The sequence below is a fragment of the Oryza sativa genome, chromosome 4 (genome assembly GCF_034140825.1).
Source record: "Oryza sativa Japonica Group chromosome 4, ASM3414082v1".
Taxonomy (NCBI): Eukaryota; Viridiplantae; Streptophyta; class Magnoliopsida; order Poales; family Poaceae; genus Oryza; species Oryza sativa.
This window is the reverse complement of record NC_089038.1, coordinates 34,447,722-34,466,526: the sequence shown is the minus strand read 5'-3', so window position 1 is coordinate 34,466,526 and position 18,805 is coordinate 34,447,722. Positions and strand designations below refer to the sequence as shown.

Sequence of the window (18,805 nt, the reverse complement as noted above, 5' to 3'; positions counted from 1 at the left end):
CAGAATATCATCTGATTAGCTGCCATCTAATCGATAAGGTGTAAGCACGAAATAGAAAAGACGGAGTGCTATCATATTGACAAAGCAAAGTCTTCTACAAAAGTATTAAACTGACCTGGACGGCAATAATTTTGCAGTCTCGTGCAACTTGGTCAATAAAAAAATTGTTTTATGCAACTTTTGGTTCCTATATATAAACGTCATTCGTCCATAGCAATTCAAACTTCAAAGTCTCGTCCTGTTCATCTTCTCCAATGTGCCCTGTGAACGGAAAGCTGCAGCTGCACGATGGCAGAACTGCCTACCACTTCCAGCCTGCCAAGTTCTGGCAGAATGGTAATGTACACCTTGCCCTTATTGTTCTATCATTGTCTGCTTGAATCATGGCGAAGTTCATAACTTGTTTGTCAAATCGTGTTTGGATCTCTGAATTTGGATGGACACTGCCGCTGGCGAAACTGAACAGATCCAAATGGTACGATGCCCCTTCTTCCTCCTCCATCATTTTCTTTTCTTCCATTATATTCAGTCATTCAGAATGAGTCCATGCACGAACTCTTCACTCTTGTGAGCTTAAAAACCTGTAATCGAAAGGTATTAGTCCACATAATTAAGCATATTTTACCATACACAATAAAGTTTGGATGATCATTGCCAATCATCAGGTTGTCTTGGTCATGATCAGCATAATTGCCCAGTAATGGCAGTAATTTTCCATTGAAATGGCAGGGCCTCTGTACCACAACGGTTTGTACCATTTCTTCTACCAGTACAACCCGCACGGCCCGCTCTGGGACACCGGCAAGCTCTCCTGGGGCCACTCCGTCTCCGGCGACCTCGTGAACTGGGCCTTCCTCGGCACGGCGATCGACCCCACCGACCCGTTCGATGTCAACGGATGCTGGTCGGGCTCCGCCACCGTCCTCCTCGGCGGCCGCCCCGCCTTCCTCTACACCGGCAGGGACGCCGGCGGCGTGCAGGTGCAGAACGTGTCCTTCGCCAAGAACCCGCTCGACCCGCTCCTCCGCGAGTGGGAGAAGCCCAGCTGCAACCCGATCATCGCCTTCCCCGCCGACGTCATCAACAACAACTTCCGCGACCCGACGACAGCGTGGCTCGGCCGGGATGGCCTGTGGAGGATGGTCGTCGCCGCCGAGGTCGCCGGCGCCGGCTCCGCCCTGGTGTACCGGAGCGCCGACTTCCTCCGCTGGGAGCGGAACGCCGCGCCGATGCACTCGTCGGCGGCCGTCCCCGTCCTGGAGTGCCCGGACTTCTTCCCGGTGGCGGAGCACGGCATCGACGGCCTCGACACGTCGGCGAACGGCGGCGGCACCGGCGTGAAGCACGTGCTCAAGCTCAGCGAGTTCGACACGCACCAGGACTTCTACATGGTGGGGCGGTACGACGACGAGGGGGACACCTTCTCGCCGGAGGAGCCTGACCGCGGCGACAACTGCCGGAGATGGCGCTGCCTCGACTACGGCCAGGCGTACGCCGCCAAGTCGTTCTTCGACGCGCGCAGGAATCGGCGTGTGCAGTGGCTGTGGGTCAACGAGTACGACAGCAAGGCCGACGACGTCGCCAAGGGCTGGGCCGGCGTCCAGGTCACCTCCCGCTCGCCACCATGCACGCCGGCGACGTCGCCATCGATCTGATTCGGCGACGAACTGAATATCTTGAGCTGCCGTGCAGGCGTTCCCGAGGAAGGTGTGGCTGGACGGCGACGGGAAGCAGCTGCTGCAGTGGCCCGTCGACGAGATCGAGACGCTAAGGACGAAGCGTGTCGGGCTGCAGGGCACGGAGGTGAAGGCCGGCGGCCTGCACGAGATCGTCGGCGTCGCGAGCTCCCAGGCCGACGTCGAGGTGGTGTTCGAGATCCCGAACCTGGAGGACGAGGCCGAGAGCTTCGATCCCGACTGGCTGGATCCCCACAAGCTGTGCAAGGACAAGGGCGCCGCCTCCGCGCACGGCGGCGTCGGCCCGTTCGGGCTCATCGTCATGGCCTCCGGCGACCTGCAGGAGCAAACCGCCGTCTTCTTCAGAGTGTTCAAACACCATGGAAAGTACAAGGTCTTCATGTGCACTGACCTCACAAGGTAATTGAAAGTTGAAACTCCTCCAAGCCAATTAAAACTTAAAATTTGTGACCCAAACGATTACCAATTTTTGCACAATTTTCGCTGAAATTGCATACTTGTAGGTCATCGACAAAAGCAGATGTGTACAAGGACGCTTACGGAGGATTCGTTGATGTGGACATACAGAAGGACAAGAGCATATCACTCAGAACACTGGTAAAATTCTGTCACTAAAATCTTAGTTCTTCAGTACGTAAACCATGCGCATGAACTGAAATCGAACGAAAATTCAGATTGACCACTCGATGATTGAGAGCTTCGGAGGCGGTGGCCGAGCGTGCATCACAACCCGGGTATACCCTGAGCACGCAGCAACAAGCAGCAGTCACCTGTACGTGTTCAACAATGGGTCAGGCACGGTGAATGTGTCCAAGCTCGAGGCGTGGGAGATGGCCACGGCGACCGTGAACTCTGCAGATGCATTGGACGCAATAACGCGTAGCTGAAACGTCTTAGTATGCATGGCTTGGCTAATTCGATCAATGGTTACTGTGCTGTGGCCGATCGATTTTATCATTTATCATTCATCAGTCACACGACCTTCAAGGCCATAGCCTGCCTGTCTGGAGGTTTATTGCCTTATTCCCAGGATAAAATAAAGGTTGTATGTTACAAATGTTTGATCGGTTCTCAAGTTCACACAGTGATGGATGTTGCTATTGCAGATTATATTACTCTTAAGTTTTTAAACGAACCGACACTAACACCAATTTCATTGAATATAGTAGGAGAGAGGATACTTACCCGTAAAAACAGGAAAAAGATGTTATATACAGAGTTTTTTCCGTAGGCTTACCACTCTATTTATAAGGATAAGCCAAGCGAAGAATTGTTAATCTTTCATTTGGCTCTGAAAATTCTAATCACCTGCAAAAGAAGCCGCTTGATCGATCGAGTGCAGCAGAGGCAAATGGATCTCTTGTGAATTGTGACAGCCAAGGTTTAGTCAAAAGACAATGGTGGTAGGTTGATGCACCGAAGTAAACAAATATTGAATTACTCAGCAGAGCTGATCTGATTAGCACCGATCACAGGTTGGTCCGCATGCTTACGTACAAATATCGTCGCATTTTATATGACCTAATGGTCATCAGCGATTAAGAAAACATTAGTGCGCACATGGTGGCAGGTGCTTAATTAACATGTATTAAACTCGGAGACTTGTAAGTCTTCTCAAATTTGCAAACTCTACTGTTTTGTTTGATAGTTTTGCTAGCTGCTGCTTCACTCTACTGTTCGGCCATGGCGTTGGCTGGATTGCCCCTCTCCGTCTTTGCCATCGCTGTCCATTTTTGCCTTGTTTTCTCCTCCTCCTCTTCTCCTCCGGTTTGCCCTGCAAACGGCCACCGTGACCGAACGGCGTACCACTTCCAACCCGCCAAGAACTGGCAGAACGGTGCGTATGCAATTACCTCTCTGAGTTTCTGTGAATTCTTGCCCAAAAATACTATCAATTCCCGTTCTCTGATAGTGTATACTGTATTTTCATTTGGATATATCTGGATGAACTGAACCATGTGGGAACGGATGAAACCAATTAGATCCGAATGGTACGTGTTTTTTTTACTGATACTCTGCTCATATTTCTGTCTTCTTCAATCCATGGTAATTTGTACCTTAATTAGGGCGTAGTGACCATTAGGTTGTTCTTAATATGATCAGGGCCTGTGTACTACAATGGCATGTACCACCTCTTCTACCAGTACAACCCGCACGGCGCGCTCTGGGACGTCGGCAACCTCTCCTGGGGGCACTCCGTCTCCGGCGACCTCGTGAACTGGGCCGCCCTCGACAACGCGCTCGATCCCACAGCGCCATTCGACGCCAATGGTTGCGCGTCGGGGTCAGTCACCATCCTCCCCGACGGCGTGCCCGTCGTCATGTACTCCGGCATCGACGCCCGCCGCCGGCAGGTCCAGAACGTCGCGTTCCCCAAGAACCCTCGCGACCCGCTCCTCCGCGAGTGGACCAAGCCCGGGTACAACCCGGTCATCCCTGTCCCCGCCGACGTCTCGCCGGACAATTTCCGGGACCCCACCACCGCCTGGCTCGGCAGCGACGGCCTGTGGCGGTTCGCCATCTCCGCCGTGGCCGACGGCGTGGGCGCGACGCTCGTGTACCGGAGCGCCGACTTCCTGCGGTGGGAGCGCAACGCGGCGCCGCTGCACGCCTCGCGGGACGCGGTCATGGCCGAGTGCCCCGACCTGTTCCCCGTCGCCGAGCACGGCGAGGACGGGCTCGACCTCGACGCGTCGGCGATCGGCGGCGCCGGCGCCGGCGTGAGGCACGTCCTCAAGGTCAGCATGCCGGACACCCTCGAGGACTACTACATGGTCGGACGGTACGACGACGCGGACGACACGTTCACCGTGCCGCCGGAGGACCTGGAAGCCCACGGCGATGACTACCGGCGGTGGCGGCGGATCGACCACGGCCACCTGTACGCGTCCAAGACGTTCTACGACGCGGGCAAGAAACGGCGCGTGCTGTGGGCGTGGGTGAACGAGTCCGACAGCGAGGCCGACGACGTCACCAAGGGCTGGTCCGGCCTTCAGGTCAGCGCGCCCGTCACGATCAACATATACAATGGCAACGCAATCGCAACCCTGTGTGCTCAGTGCTCACTGGCTCGATCGTGCGATCTGTTTTATGCAGTCGTTTCCGCGGGCGGTGTGGCTGGACGAGGGCGGGAGGCAGCTGGTGCAGTGGCCGGTGGAGGAGATCGAGACGCTGAGGCGGAAACGCGGCGTTCTGCTCGGCGGAAACGAGGTGGAGGCGGGCGGGCTGCGCGAGATCGGCGGCATCGCGGGCTCGCAGGCGGACGTGGAGGTAGCGTTCGAGATCGCGAGCCTCGCGGGCGCCGACCGCCTCGAGCCCGACCATTTGCGTGACCCCGACGCGCTGTGCGGGGAGAATGGCGCGGCGGTGCACGGCGGAATCGGCCCGTTCGGGCTGCTCGTCATGGCATCCGGCGACCTGCGCGAGCGCACCGCCGTTTTCTTCAGGGTGTTCAGGCTCTCGCACGGGTACACGGTCCTCATGTGCACGGACCTGACACGGTAAGTGTAAAAAAACTGACATCTTACTCGGGCTGGGCTAGGAGAAATCCCCGTATTTTGGGCCAGGCCGCCTGAAGGCTGAAACGTTTAGTCGAGATCTCATGTCTGTTCTTGGGCCAATTTTCTATTTGTACAGGTCAACTTCAAGAGCAGGGGTGTACAAGCCATCCCACGGAGGATTCGTGGACATAGACATAGAGAAGGACAGGGCTATATCGCTTCGAACCCTGGTGAGTTCACTTCACATTTTGAGCGCTCACCTGACAAACATTTGGCACTGATAACATGCTCGACCTAACGAATTGGGCAGATCGATCATTCGATCGTGGAGAGTTTTGGCGGTGGGGGGCGGACGTGCATGACGGCTCGAGTGTACCCTGAACATGTAGCAACGGGGAGCAGCCACCTGTACGTGTTCAACAATGCGTCAGATGCGGTGAAGGTGTCCAAGCTGGAGGCATGGGAGCTCGCGACGGCTAGTGTCAATGCTGGAGACGACGGGCTGATTTCGTATGGTGGTCCTGTATGTGCTGCTCAAGTGCAGTAATAGCTGCTGGCATATGCTCTATAGTACTCCCTCTATTTCGAAATGTTTGACACTATTGACTTTTTAGCACATGTTTGACCGTTCGTCTTATTCAAAAACTTTTATGAGATATATAAAATTATATGCCTACATAAAAATATATTTAACAATGAATCAAATGATAGGAAAAGAATTAATAATTACTTAAATTTTTTGAATAAGACGAACGATCAAACATGTGATAAAAAGTTAACAGCGTCAAATATTTTGAAACGGAGGGAGTACTCTGTTTACTCCAGCATGCACGATGGCCATTCATTCTGAACTTCTGATAGGAAATAGCCATCGATTGGACGCAGTGTGTTTCTACCGGGCGCGGATGAGGTGGACGCGCGCGAGCGGCCTGCTGTGAGTAGTGACTTCAATTGGGAACAGGATAACAAATAGGTGTTGGGTTGCCGGCTGCGTTTGATCGATAGGCGGAATCGCAAGGATGTGTTGTGTACTTGTGTTGGAGATGGCGAGCATTGATCGTGCCTCGGCGACCTGTCAATCCTCACCGGGACGGCGAGACCGGGTGCAATGTATGGGCTCATCGATCTAAATCGGGTAGTAAAGGAACAAGTTCATCTAAGGTCCTTTAACTTGACAACGAATCCGATTTTCATTCTTTAACCAAAAACGTTTTTGATACAACGGTCCTTGAAATACCAAAACCAATACAATATAGGTCCTAACTCCTAAGGTAGTATAGTCGGTGGTTTTGTACGACGTGGCAATTTGACTTGGGTCAGCGCCGCTGAGTCAGTGTAGGGCCCACGTATCAATTAAGTTCACCGTCTTCCCTCTCTTCTCATTTCTCTCCAGGCCTCCACCTTGGTAGCCAACGGGAGAGGTGGCCGGCGACGAGCAACCATTTCGGTGGGAGAGGCTCGCGGCGGTCGTCGAGAGAGGACGGTGGAGAGGTGCACGGCGGGTGCAGGCTCGACGGCTGAGGGCGGCAGCCAGCGGGGAGAACGGTGGGGCTGACGAAGGAGGCTCACGGCGGTTGGCGGGTAGAGGCTCACGGCAACCCCTTCCTCTTTCCCTCATCGCCACGGCCGTGCGCTGCTGTCGGACGTCTTTATCTGTGTGTAGATCTGGAGGTGAGGAGGACAATAACGACGCAGCAACTTCCCATCCTGATTTGGTGTAGATCTTGGACCCAGTCATCGCCGCCCCTCGTCCCGTCCTGACCTTGGGCAGCGGCGGACCTTGGGATGGGAGTTGCTGCGTGTGGGTAAGGCACTGTCGCCAGTGTCCCGCTGGATCCCTGTTGGTGGATTCCGCCAGCCGACCGTCCTCCTCACCACCCGCCGTCGGCCGCCAGCCTCCTCACCGCCCATCGCGGGCCTTCTCCTCACCACTGTAACGCCCCGATTTTCGTTCGGGATTAAAAAGCAATTAATAATGCATTTCAAGAAATTATATTAAAAGTTAAATCAATTTAATCAAGTGAAATTATAGAGGAAATTAAAATTTCCTTTAAAAATCATTGGCCGAGAATATTTTGTAATATTCTTTGTGCCCTAAAATACTCTCTGGATTTTTTTCGCAAATTTTCGGAGCTCAAGAAATAATTTTAAAGTAACAAAGATCATTTAACCAATTAAATAAAAAGAAAACAAATTTAATTCTCCTTCCTTCCCTTTTGGGCTTGACCCAAGCCTTCCCCTCCTCTCCCGCAGGCCGCGCGCCTCCTCTCTCTCTCGGCCGGCCCGCGCCTTGCGAAAGTCTACTTTACGTCCCCCGGTTTCCTTCCTCTCTCTCCATCCGGCCGACAGGTGGGACCGGCGGTCCCACCTGTCAGCTCCTCCTCCTACCTCTCGCCGGCCAACCCCAACCGCCATTGCCGCCCACGTCGCCGCAAAATGCGGCGCCCTCCCGCACCCGAGCTCGCATCCAACCACGTGGACACAACCCCCTCCACGTCCTCCACCTTTTCCCCCACTCACCCCGCAAGAAACGGCGCCGGTTTGACCTCCCCACGAGCTCCACTTCACCTCCCCACGTCACCGGCCGATCCCGCCTCTCCCGGCCACGATCTCCATCCCCGAGCCCTATATAAAGCACCCTCGTGCTCCCCTCCTCTGTTTTCCCCTCTCTCCCAAGCTCCCCCATGCCCGGAACCCCCTCCTCCCCGTGAGCCCAAGCGCCGCCGCTCACCGGCGGACTCCAGCCGGCCGCTGCCGCCGCTACCGCCGTCCCCGTGCCGCGCCGCTTGCATCGCCGGCCTCGCCGCGCTTTGCCGCATCCCGTCCACCGCTCCGCTTCCGCAATAAACCACCCGGGCACCGATTCCACCGTGAACCCGAGCTCCACCGCCACTTTGCCGACTCCGGCAGCGCGCCACCGCCGCCCTAGCCACCACCAAGCCACGCCACTGCCACCGTCGGCTTCGCCGCATCACGTAGCACCCCGGCCTCTGCTTCGTTTTCCCGTTCCACCGCAGCAACACCATCTCCACCGCGAAGCCGAGGACGTCGCCGCGTTTGCCGTCTTCGGCCGCCTCTTACCGCTGTTCCTTGCCACCTCGCGCCACACCACCGCCTCTACTGCGTTCGCCGCGCTCCCCCGTACCCCGGCCGCTCCTTCACCTTCGTTGGAGACCGCCGAATCGCCGCCGTCGTCTTCGCCCCGTGGAGCGCCGCCGCCTCCCTCCGCGGCCGCTCCCTCCGTCGCCGCGCCTCTCGGTGAGCCGCCTCCCTCCTCCTTTTCCTCTTCGCCGGCCGCCTCCCGTGCCAGCGCCGCGTTGCGCCACCGCCGCCGCCGGTTGTCTGGCCGTCTGCGCGCCGCCCGGCCATCCCCAGCCGTCCGATCTGCCTTGGCCGATCTGGGCCGTCCAACCCGTGGACCGGCGGTGGACCGTCCTTGTGGTCCCGGTCCACGGTGGACCGCCACCTCGTCTCGCTGACATGTGGGCCCCGCCTGTCGGCGCCGGCCCCCTCTCTTGCTGACGTTAGCGGCAGTCCTTTTCCTTTGTGAAAATATTTAATAATTGCGCAATAAATCATTAATAATTATAGAAATTCATTTAGTGGCTCAAAACTTCTAAAATTCATATCTAATTCATTCGAACTCCAAATTGGGCCATTTAAATTGCAAAATTCATCTAAAATTGAGTTCTACATGTTTGTTTACTTTTTAGGTACTGTGTCCTTCGTTTTTATTAGGTTTTTCCTCGTTTTGCGTGCTAGCGTGTAGAATCCGTCGTTTTGGAAGATCGCGGTCGCGAGGAAAAGAGTTCAGAAAATCCAAGTGAAGAAGCAAGGCAAGTCACACATTCCCCTTGAGCATGTTGATCCCAATTTACAAATGTTTTACTGTTTGCAAATAAATATGCATGTTTTGCTAATTACATGGGGTCAGGGTTTTACCTATCTGCTCGCTTGTGCCATGTTTACTTGATATCTGTCCTTTGTCAACCATGGGTAATAAATCGCCTAGCTTGTGTTACTTTGATGACCTAGCTAGAACTATATGCTTAGCCATGCTTAATTACCACTAGCTCAGTCGATGGGATAATTGCAGTATTAGACATTCTAGTATCTTGTTGAGCTGCGTGCTCGAGACATCTGGCCATGCTTCATGGTCGTAATTATCCAACTAAAATGCGACTGAATGGTGGGCTGTGGGTGCATGGTTTTGCTGGTCGCACCCATGGCAGTTAAGGACTGGTTCGCGGGATGCCCTGGAAGAACTTATCGTACTTACCACAAGCCAGCGTGGGCAACGGCTGGGCTTGTAGTGTAGCTTTCCTCTAGTCAATGCATCCAGGCAAGGGTGGGCGTGATGGAGCGGGGCGGGCCCTGCGACGGCCTCTGTCGCTTCCGGATTCACCTAGGCACGAGAGGGGACTGCCCGTTGCCCGCTGGGGACGGGGGTGTAACCTAAGGTGTGGTGTGCTTGGCTAGAGGGGGTTATGCGAAGGGTCCTGTCACGGCCTCTTTCCGGTATGTCGTGGTGGCATGTCGGCGCACGGAAACGTGTCGTGGGGATGTGTCTTGTGGGTACAGTTGTACACCTCTGATCAGAGTAAAGCTATTCGAATAGCCGTGCCCGCGGTTATGGGCGGTCGACCAGATTCACCGTGATTAGTCCCATCTTAATAAATCGACCCAATACACTGTAGTTCAGGTGGGTTGGTTGGACCTGTTCAACGTGGTGTAGCGTTGATAAGTGGAGATTTAATGTTACTTTAATTACTCAACAGTTTTACTGTTTTGCTCAATAAAATGTTTTACAACTGCCTTTATGCAAATAGCCACAAACCATCCTTGTATCCCCTTGCACATCTGCATTGTTGGTGTGGCTTGCTGAGTACGGTGGTTGTACTCAGTCTTGCTATTATTCCCCCTTTTCAAAAGTGTAGTGCTTCTGAGCTGAAGATGGAGTTAGAGGACCAAGGCTCAGACCCCAGTTGAGTTTTGCCTGTGGAGTGGAGCTGAAGCCTCACTAGGATCGCCTTTTTCCGCTGCTGTCGTTCTGTTTCGGTGTGAGGACTAAGTGCCTGTTCTGTAAGTATTTTACGCTTTATTTACGTTTGGAACTGTATATTACTTGTCATTTTGTGTACCCTGGCTGGTCCTGGACAGGGATTTAATACGCAAAATAGTCTGGAAATTTGGGTTAAATTTCTGGGCGTGACAACCACTCTCCCCCTTTTCTGCATCTTCCCCATCGAAGTAACGGCGGTGGCTTAGGGATGGCGTGGCGAGCACCTTCTCGAGCTCTACACTAACCAGCCTCGTCGAGCTCCCATGCCGAAGAAGCATTCTCATATGGAGAGCTGGTTGCTGGAGAGGCTCTCCAAGGCCGAGTGCGAAATCTCACTGATGGACTAGACTGAGAAGGAAGCCAAGAAGATCCAACAAGAATACTTCACAGATGCTATCTCTTTCATGCTCCAACCACGATATGATCACCTCCGCCTATCATGAACCCCCCACCGCCAGATGTCCCAACCACCATTGGCGCCGCAGTCAGCCTCCTCCGGCTCCTCCAACAACGGGACTGTGGTGGCCGTTGAGATGGGAACAAGGGGGAGGAAGGGAGATAGGTGACGAGGCCTTGATATGTGGGACCCACACTAACTCAACACTGTTGATCTGTGTCAAACTGTCACGTCAAACAAAACTACCAACTATACTGCTTTGGGGACAAAACTACCATCTATACTGCCTTGGATGGTCAAAGATTAAAATATTTGACTCAAGACAAACTTAGAACGATGAGTAATTTGAAACAGAAAAGGTAGTTCTACTCTGTAAAAAAAAACAATCCTAGAGCATCTCCAAGAGATGTCTTGTATTGGGAGTATCCCAAAAGATATCGGGCTAAAAAATCACCCTCATCTCCAAGAGTATCCCAATACGTGAGTCCAAAAAAAACTTTAAAATCTTCCATGTCATCACTGGTGGGTCCTCCTAAATTGATTTTTCTTTAATTGGGAGTGCGTAGAGTACCCAAAACTAGCTCCTATTTGGTTGGATTTTGGATGTGCCTAAATATTGGAACCTCCTTTGGGAACCCGTTGAAGGGTTGGTTTTACCCTTAATTCCCAAAATTTAACTTTTAGGAAACGGATTAGGCCTCCCTTATAGATGTTGGTTTTTTTATTGGGCGGAAGGGTACCTTGCTATCCAGACTTGCCTACATCACATATGTATATGTTGACAAAATATTGATAATGCTTCTATAACTTAATTAGATTTTGGTGTTAAGAACATTTTGACAAACTAACACAAACATTTTCTTCAACCGTCACGGCCTATGGGCTTCACCAACCAACAGCTTGAGACATGCAACCTATCCTTGGCCTACATCAAATGATATTTTCCAAATAAAAACAGGAGGATCTACCCGAGGCGCTGCAGATTGACAGGTGTTTGCAGATTTTTCGTGTTGTAGTTTCTCTATAAACGTCCAGGAAGAATTATGGCGATCAGCGGCGGAGCTTGAAACAAATTCAAGAAGGGGCCAACTTCCATGGAATTCTATGGAATGAAACACTAATACTCCCTCCGTTTCAAAATGTTTGACACCGTTGACTTTTTAGTACGTGTTTAACCATTCGTTTTATTCAAAAAATTTAAGTAATTATTTATTCTTTTCATATCATTTCATTCATTGTTAAATATACTTTCATGTATACATATGGTTTTACATATTTCACAATTTTTTTTAATAAGACGAACGGTCAAACACGTGCTAAAAAGTCAACGGTGTCAAACATTTTGAAACGGAGGGAGTATTAATTAATTGAACTACAAGTTCTAAATAAAGGGGAAAATATAAAACAAAAGTTTTTATTATAAGAGCTATAGGAAATTTTGAGAACAGAAGTGAAAAAAAGTATAAAACAAAGGAATATTTTCAAAAGGAGGAAAAAATGGGCTCTGTGTGATCCGAACCCAAACCTGTAGAGTGAAAGGTTCACATGATGCTAACCAACTCACCAAAGAAATTCATAATTTCAAAGGTGTTTTGCTAACTTATATATATGTCTATGTGTGTTGCATTGTCAGCCAACCCTGAAGGGGCCAACAACCAGGTTGGCCTCCCCTAAGCTCCGCCACTAAATCCAATAATTTGATTGATATGCCTGGTACAGTGTCGTTATTACAACTTGTACAGTGTCGTGTATTCGAGTTTTTATGTTTTTGCTACAAATATGGATAACGTTAGCACTAAATTTTAAGGATTTGTGGAGTAAGGTCAACATGTGGCTCCATCAGTACTGGTTGGTATAGACGTTTATTTTCTTGTGTTCATTATAGGTTGTTTTCAAAAGGCGAAAAAGGGGCACCCAAATCTCAGTATTAAATATTTTCTAACAATTGTCAAAACTGGTGGATTCATACTGCTGAATATAGAGATTTTAGCTCCTGTTAGTCTTAAACATTTTCTTCCCACAAGGATAAATATCAACATTTTTGAAATTTATAATATTAAATTGACACATAACATGTGTTTATTCACATTGGAAAAATATAATATGATAATTTTGTATATTCTTTATTATATTAGAATATAAAAGTTAGTGGTAATATTAAAGTTATATTTCGAGTAGCCAAGTGGTGTCGAAAACGACACCTAGAGATAGGTCGAATGTCTCTTATCCGCACAATTGTTCATACTATTAATACATTAATACAGTATACACCACCTATATATAATATATTTTATCCATCAGCTTACTGGTGGTCTAACATGTAACGTGTAGCACTGTTTTTCCTCTGTTGATGCAGTTCACCAACTTCCAAGTTCCAAATCACTGGCGAATCGAGGAAGAGGATAAAAAGGGAGTAAATTGCATTGGTGATACATACACTTGTTAGCCGCGTGCAATTTAATACATAGACTTGTAAAATGCTCGTTTTAGTACACAAACTTTTCTAGTTTGGGCGAACGAGAACCAAAATAACTTGGCAATGTTAATTTTATGAAGCTGATGTTGATTAGGATATAACGTGCATACGTGCAGTGAGTATGTATAAGATATGCAATATTTATAAATTTGATATCTACTTTATCTTTCATCATGGAAATGATGAATTTCATATATTTGTAGCACTTATATCATTGCTCAGTTTTTTCTTTATCTTTTTCTACTATCACTATATTTGATTCTTTTTTTTATTGAAGAGGTGTATGTCTCATAGCAACCTTTTCAGATATATATTTACATAGTATCCTAATTAGCCCCTAATCAATCAGACTAGCCATGTAGTATCCTTTTCACCTTCCTCCGCACGCACCAGATAAGTCGTTCATGTACTAAAATGAACATTTTACAAGTTTGTGCACTAGATTACACCCACCTGACAAGTTCGCGTACCGGTGATACAATTTACTCGTAAAAAGGGCTCCAACTTGCATTGCTAGCTGACTTCTTGTTGTGCATACTCCATGTCTAGAAATATTGCTGCAATCTACTAGCTGCAATTATTATTCCTATAAAAAATCAAAGTGGGTCCACACCAATTTGAGCCGATAGATCGATTTGATCTCGATGGTTCGTGTTCATCCTCACATGGTATTTGGTATACTGGACTACTCTGTCTTAAACAAATGAAACAGAATTTAGTTACGAACCTGGATACTTATATGTCTAGCTTCATAGATTGGATTAAGAACTTTTTTTTAGAACGAAGGGATAGGCATTTGCAATTCTAAAATGTCACATTACCCTTCCAAAGTTCAAAAGCTGACTTTCTACCAGACGATGTTGAACGAAATGACACCAATTACCGTACGTGTTCAAACTGTTTTTTTTATATATATTTCGATTGAATTCTTGAGTGTTGCAGTGACATGCGTGACGACAACTCACCTACCTCCGTACGTATATTCATCGAGCTCTCTATATATGCCTAATGCCTCTATTATCAGAAGAAGGGGTGAGCCGCAAATTATAATCAGCTTGTTGCTAGGTAATGCCGTGCCTTACAAGCATGCAAGCTGCCACCATTGTCATTATTTATCTGGGTAGTTCTTTCTTCCTCCAAAAATATAAGGTGCTCTTAGTTTAAAAAAAATTAACGTTCATAGCTTTTAACTACTATTTTAGATAATGTAAGATTTTAACTACTACTCCTTCATCCCAAAGTATCGAGGATTCTATATGTAGCACTAAGTCAAACTATCCTAAACAATACTAATATTTACAATCAAATGAACATCATTAGATCTATCATGAAATATATTTTCATAATTACTTCTTTAATGTGGTATATATTAATAGGGAAAATTGTATATAGTTTGACTTTGGACACCTTTATATTTTGGGATGTCATAGGCTGGGGATAGATCATGCAGGTTTTTTTTTTTTTAAGAAAAGGCCAGCTGCCCAGCTTTTACAGAAAGCCAGATAATGCAGTAGTTAATCAACGACATGGATCCCATGTGATTTATGGGTATTCACTTGAATTAATTGCCCAAGAATTTTGGTAGAAGAAATCATATATATACTACCTCCATCCCAGGTGAAAAATGGTTGTGATTGGTTGACATAAAAAAATATACGATGAAACCAAATGAGAGATAGTTGAAATGAAAAAAAGCAAGTAATTAATTAAAAAGTAGTTATATTACGAGAAAAATTTAAATGTTAGAAGTAGCTATAATATGAGACGGGTAGTTCTATGTCTAGTGTGCATGCATGTAATAATATAGGTTTACTTAAAAGCCGAGTGATCGCTTGAAGATTAGGAGCGCCACATCAGCGATTTTTGCAAAAAAATACCCTGTGTTTTTGTTAATTACATACCGGTTCCCTCCAACATCGTCCGTTCGATCTCACGGTAGAGTCCATCTAACCGTCCACGTGTCTAACTTGGCGGCCCTTTTTCAGCCGTGGGATCGTCGAATCGCGAATGAACGGCATAGATTTCGTTCAGCCGGACCAAATCCTAGTTAGGATGAAAGATCAACGTATGCAACCCAAAGAGATAAAAGAAGCCCTTTGTAAAGTCACATAAGATCAAAGCTAATATAGTAACGATAACCAGTGGCTCCACGTCAGCATGTTTGCCGCTTATTGGCTGCATGTGTACGTATTTCTGCGTGCTATCTACTGACATCGTTTAATTTTCTATTCTCGATTTTTTGATTCTATGATTGATTGGTCGATAGGAAGACATATAACAGCGTTCACAACTGGGAGAAGCTATCTCCTAATATCTTCTCTTTTTTTTTCCCATTCCCAGTTTTGGACCATCTACGATTGGTTGGTAGGAGTTCACACCTAGGAGAACCGGAGAAGGAAGGCTCAGTGCTGTCTGCCTTGAGAGTTGAGAGTATACAAATATCTGATGTAATAATTACTATAGCTCACTGACGTAGGTTTATTGTACCTATTCTAATTAAGGCAGCTTTCACCTCATTAAGACCGGTATCTGTTGAGACTTGAGAGTCTAGAGTGAGGGTAATGCTCCACAATTAATAAATTCCCGTATTATTTAATTCATTCAAAGTACACGTACGAGAAAACCCTAGTCCTTGTACTACAAAATGCGTGAACTTTTCTTGTGATTTACATAGCGGCAAAATCCTGCAGCCGCCATCAACAGCACATTAGTTGGATCGATTTTTCTCTCTTAGAAGACGAAAATTCTAACGCTGCGATTACAGTATGGAGTTATGGACGTTGACAGTACAATTGTACAAATTGTGGTTGTGGGGATCAGATCTTTCGTGTACCCACATGCCTAGCTATCTCGTATGCACATCCGTCCCGGCCCTCTCTCCTCTATATAAAGCATTCGCTACGACTAGCTCATTGTGCCACACCACCCAACACACATCTGCTACCATTTTTATCGGAATTACTACGTACGCACGCACCCGCCTCAGTAGTTCAAGAACACATATACACACTTCAAAAATCTTGCTAGCTTAAATTACTTTGCATTTTAACCATACGGATAGATTGATCTACCGATCGGCTATGAAGATCACGGTGCATTCATCCAAGGCCGTGAAGCCGGTGTACGGCGACGCCGTGGCCGCTCCGAGCACCGCCGACGTTGTGCCGCTCAGTGTGTTCGACAGGGCGAACTTTGACACGTACGTCTCCGTCATATACGCCTTCCGCCCGCCGGCTCCGGCCAACTCCGTCCTCGAGGCGGGCCTCGCCAAGGCGCTGGCCGAGTACCGCGAGTGGGCGGGCCGCCTCGGCGTGGATGGCGACGGCGACCGCGCCATCCTGCTCAACGACGCGGGCGCGCGGTTCGTCGAGGCGACGGCCGACGTGACGCTGGACAGCGTCGTGCCGCTGGAGCCGACGCCTCGGGTGACGAGCCTCCACCCGAGCGCCGACGACGACGGCGCCGAGGCGGAGGTGATGATGGTCCAGGTCACGCGGTTCGCGTGCGGGTCCCTCGCCGTGGGCTTCACCGCGCACCACATGGTGTCCGACGGCCGCGCCACCAGCAACTTCTTCCTCGCGTGGAGCCAGGCCACCCGCGGCGTCGCCATCCACCCCGTCCCGGTGCACGACCGCGCCTCCTTCTTCACGCCGCGCGACCCGCCACGGGTGGACTACGAGCACCGCGGCGTGGAGTTTAAGACTTGCGAAAAGCTCGACAGAAACGAGAACAACGACGACGGCCATGGACACGGCCACGACGGCGAGGTGGTGGTGACACACAAGGTGCACTTCAGTAGGGAGTTCATCTCCAAGCTCAAGGCGCTCGCGTCGGCCGGTGGCGGCCAGCGTTCGTACAGCACCCTGCAGTGCGTGGTGGCGCACCTGTGGCGCTGCATAACGATGGCTCGCGGGCTCGAGGGGAGCGTGGCCACGAGCGTGTCCATCGCCGTGGACGGGCGCGCGCGGATGAGCCCGCCGGTGCTGGATGGCTACACGGGCAACGTCGTGCTCTGGGCACGGCCGACCGCCACCGCGCGGGAGCTCGTGACCATGCCGCTGCAGCACGCGATGGGTCTCATCAACCGGGCGGTGGCACGGATCAACGACGGCTACTTCAAGTCGTTCGTCGACTTCGCCAACTCCGGCGCGGTGGAGGAGGAGCGGCTGGTGGCGTCGGCCGACGCGGCGGAGATGGTGCTGAGCCCGAACATCGAGGTGGACAGCTGGCTGCGGATCCCGTTCTACGAGCTTGACTTCGGCAGCGGCCAGCCATTCCTGTTCACGCCTAGCTACCTGCCGGTGGAGGGTCTTCTCATCCTCCTGCCATCTTTCTCCGGCGACGGCAGCGTCGACGCCTACGTGCCACTCTTCAGCCACGACATGGACACCTTCAAGAACTGCTGCTATGTACTCCCTGAACTCAGCTAATTCTGCTGGCGGTCTTGGTCGTTGACTGCACGAAGTGTCCCATCTTTTTTATTGTGTCTTTCAAAACGTCTATTCATTTCTCTAGGGGATGTCATCTTGTTTTTCCATGTCGCTTAAAAAATCATAAAAGTTTTTAAAAAATAAGTAAGAACTAAAAAAATTATAAGCCGTAAAATCCAGCGTGGGTTTAGAAAGTTTTGATCCCTTTGTTATATGGAAATAGCTTTTCTTCATATTTGCGGTGGGTACATTAGGTATATTAGCGAGTCCATTTCATCTTAGTGTCTATCCACCTAAACGTCCATGAGATTGTTCGCTTCTGTTGGCTGTTGCAGCGGTAGCGGCTGTGGCCATTGAAAATGGCTGCCAGCGGCAGTAGCTTTTGGAGCTCCCGCAACTGCAGTGGGTGCGACAACAATCACTACCGATCAGCCTCTATATAAAGGATTATGTATGGGCAATATTAAAACTGTACTTTCAAGTAGTACATTGTTGTATTTTTCACAGCTTTCGCAGTTACCGGAACTATATGTATGAGTCAACAACTACTACAATTGAATTGTTTGGGCCTACTGCCGTACTCGTTATCAGTGGGAAATCAATATGTGGTATATCGTTGTAGAAACATGCAATGTTTAAATTTAACTTATGCAAGTAGAAACAAATATACTCCATCCGTCCCAAAATATAAGCATTTTTAGACTCTGGCCCAGTCTTCAAGATGCTACATAGACTAACAATATCTATAAAAGTAGGATGTTTCAAATAATAAAAGTCGTATATTATGATAGTTTGTTTATTGATAAATATAGTAAGATCAGTTTTACATCATTGACCTTTTTTTATTTTATTGCTATGAATAGTCAAAGTTAAAAATCTTTGACTTGACATTATTCTAAAAATGTTTATATTTTGGGACGCAGGGAGTAACAAATTTTGACTTTATATAAAACTTGTAATTCGCAGTTAAATTTATTATTTCTGTTTCTGAAGTATAAATCGAATTTAAACTTCTATGTTTATGAAATGCTATATCACATATTGATCTATATTCTTTATTTTTTTTTCAAATTCAAATTTTTCGATGGTTTTTTAAACGACATGTAGTTTTGTTCGGTAGATCCCAAGGGGAAGGGATTGGAGGGGAACAGAGAGGAATGAATAGTTCCCCTCCAAGTCTCCCTCAATTTGTTTGTGGGAGGGATTAACCAAATAAGTTCTCAAGAGAAAAAAAAACCATCTG

At 48.9% G+C, this 18,805-nt stretch overlaps 3 protein-coding genes across 3 annotated transcripts; all 3 read left to right on the top strand.

The window, feature by feature from the left end:
• The first annotated feature begins 139 nt into the window (after window positions 1-139).
• Window positions 140-2,751, top strand: LOC4337313 (beta-fructofuranosidase, insoluble isoenzyme 5-like). Its single transcript, NM_001419918.1, has 6 exons — window positions 140-336; window positions 467-475; window positions 730-1,604; window positions 1,693-2,096; window positions 2,201-2,294; window positions 2,372-2,751. Exons 1-6 carry the CDS (start codon window positions 255-257, stop codon window positions 2,582-2,584), a joined length of 1,677 nt encoding a protein of 558 aa, NP_001406847.1. The 5' UTR covers window positions 140-254; the 3' UTR covers window positions 2,585-2,751.
• A 563-nt stretch (window positions 2,752-3,314) lies between these two features.
• LOC4337312 (beta-fructofuranosidase, insoluble isoenzyme 6-like) lies at window positions 3,315-5,813 on the top strand. Its single transcript, NM_001419915.1, has 6 exons — window positions 3,315-3,534; window positions 3,680-3,688; window positions 3,801-4,693; window positions 4,794-5,197; window positions 5,334-5,427; window positions 5,508-5,813. Exons 1-6 carry the CDS (start codon window positions 3,381-3,383, stop codon window positions 5,742-5,744), a joined length of 1,791 nt encoding a protein of 596 aa, NP_001406844.1. The 5' UTR covers window positions 3,315-3,380; the 3' UTR covers window positions 5,745-5,813.
• A 10,237-nt stretch (window positions 5,814-16,050) lies between these two features.
• On the top strand, window positions 16,051-18,164 carry LOC4337311 (agmatine hydroxycinnamoyltransferase 1-like). Its single transcript, NM_001419914.1, has one exon. The coding sequence runs from the start codon at window positions 16,213-16,215 to the stop codon at window positions 17,560-17,562; it is 1,350 nt and encodes a 449-aa protein (NP_001406843.1). The 5' UTR covers window positions 16,051-16,212; the 3' UTR covers window positions 17,563-18,164.
• Window positions 18,165-18,805: the final 641 nt, after the last annotated feature.

Bases quoted from the DNA above. Each gene is read 5' to 3' on its own strand.
- LOC4337313 (NM_001419918.1), top strand. From the start codon at position 255: ATGTGCCCTGTGAACGGAAAGCTGCAGCTGCACGATGGCAGAACTGCC. The intron at 1,605-1,692 runs GTCACCTCCCGC...GCTGCCGTGCAG, and splicing joins AGGGCTGGGCCGGCGTCCAG to GCGTTCCCGAGGAAGGTGTG. The intron at 2,097-2,200 runs GTAATTGAAAGT...GCATACTTGTAG, and splicing joins ATGTGCACTGACCTCACAAG to GTCATCGACAAAAGCAGATG.
- LOC4337312 (NM_001419915.1), top strand. From the start codon at position 3,381: ATGGCGTTGGCTGGATTGCCCCTCTCCGTCTTTGCCATCGCTGTCCAT. The intron at 4,694-4,793 runs GTCAGCGCGCCC...TGTTTTATGCAG, and splicing joins AGGGCTGGTCCGGCCTTCAG to TCGTTTCCGCGGGCGGTGTG. The intron at 5,198-5,333 runs GTAAGTGTAAAA...CTATTTGTACAG, and splicing joins ATGTGCACGGACCTGACACG to GTCAACTTCAAGAGCAGGGG.
- LOC4337311 (NM_001419914.1), top strand. From the start codon at position 16,213: ATGAAGATCACGGTGCATTCATCCAAGGCCGTGAAGCCGGTGTACGGC.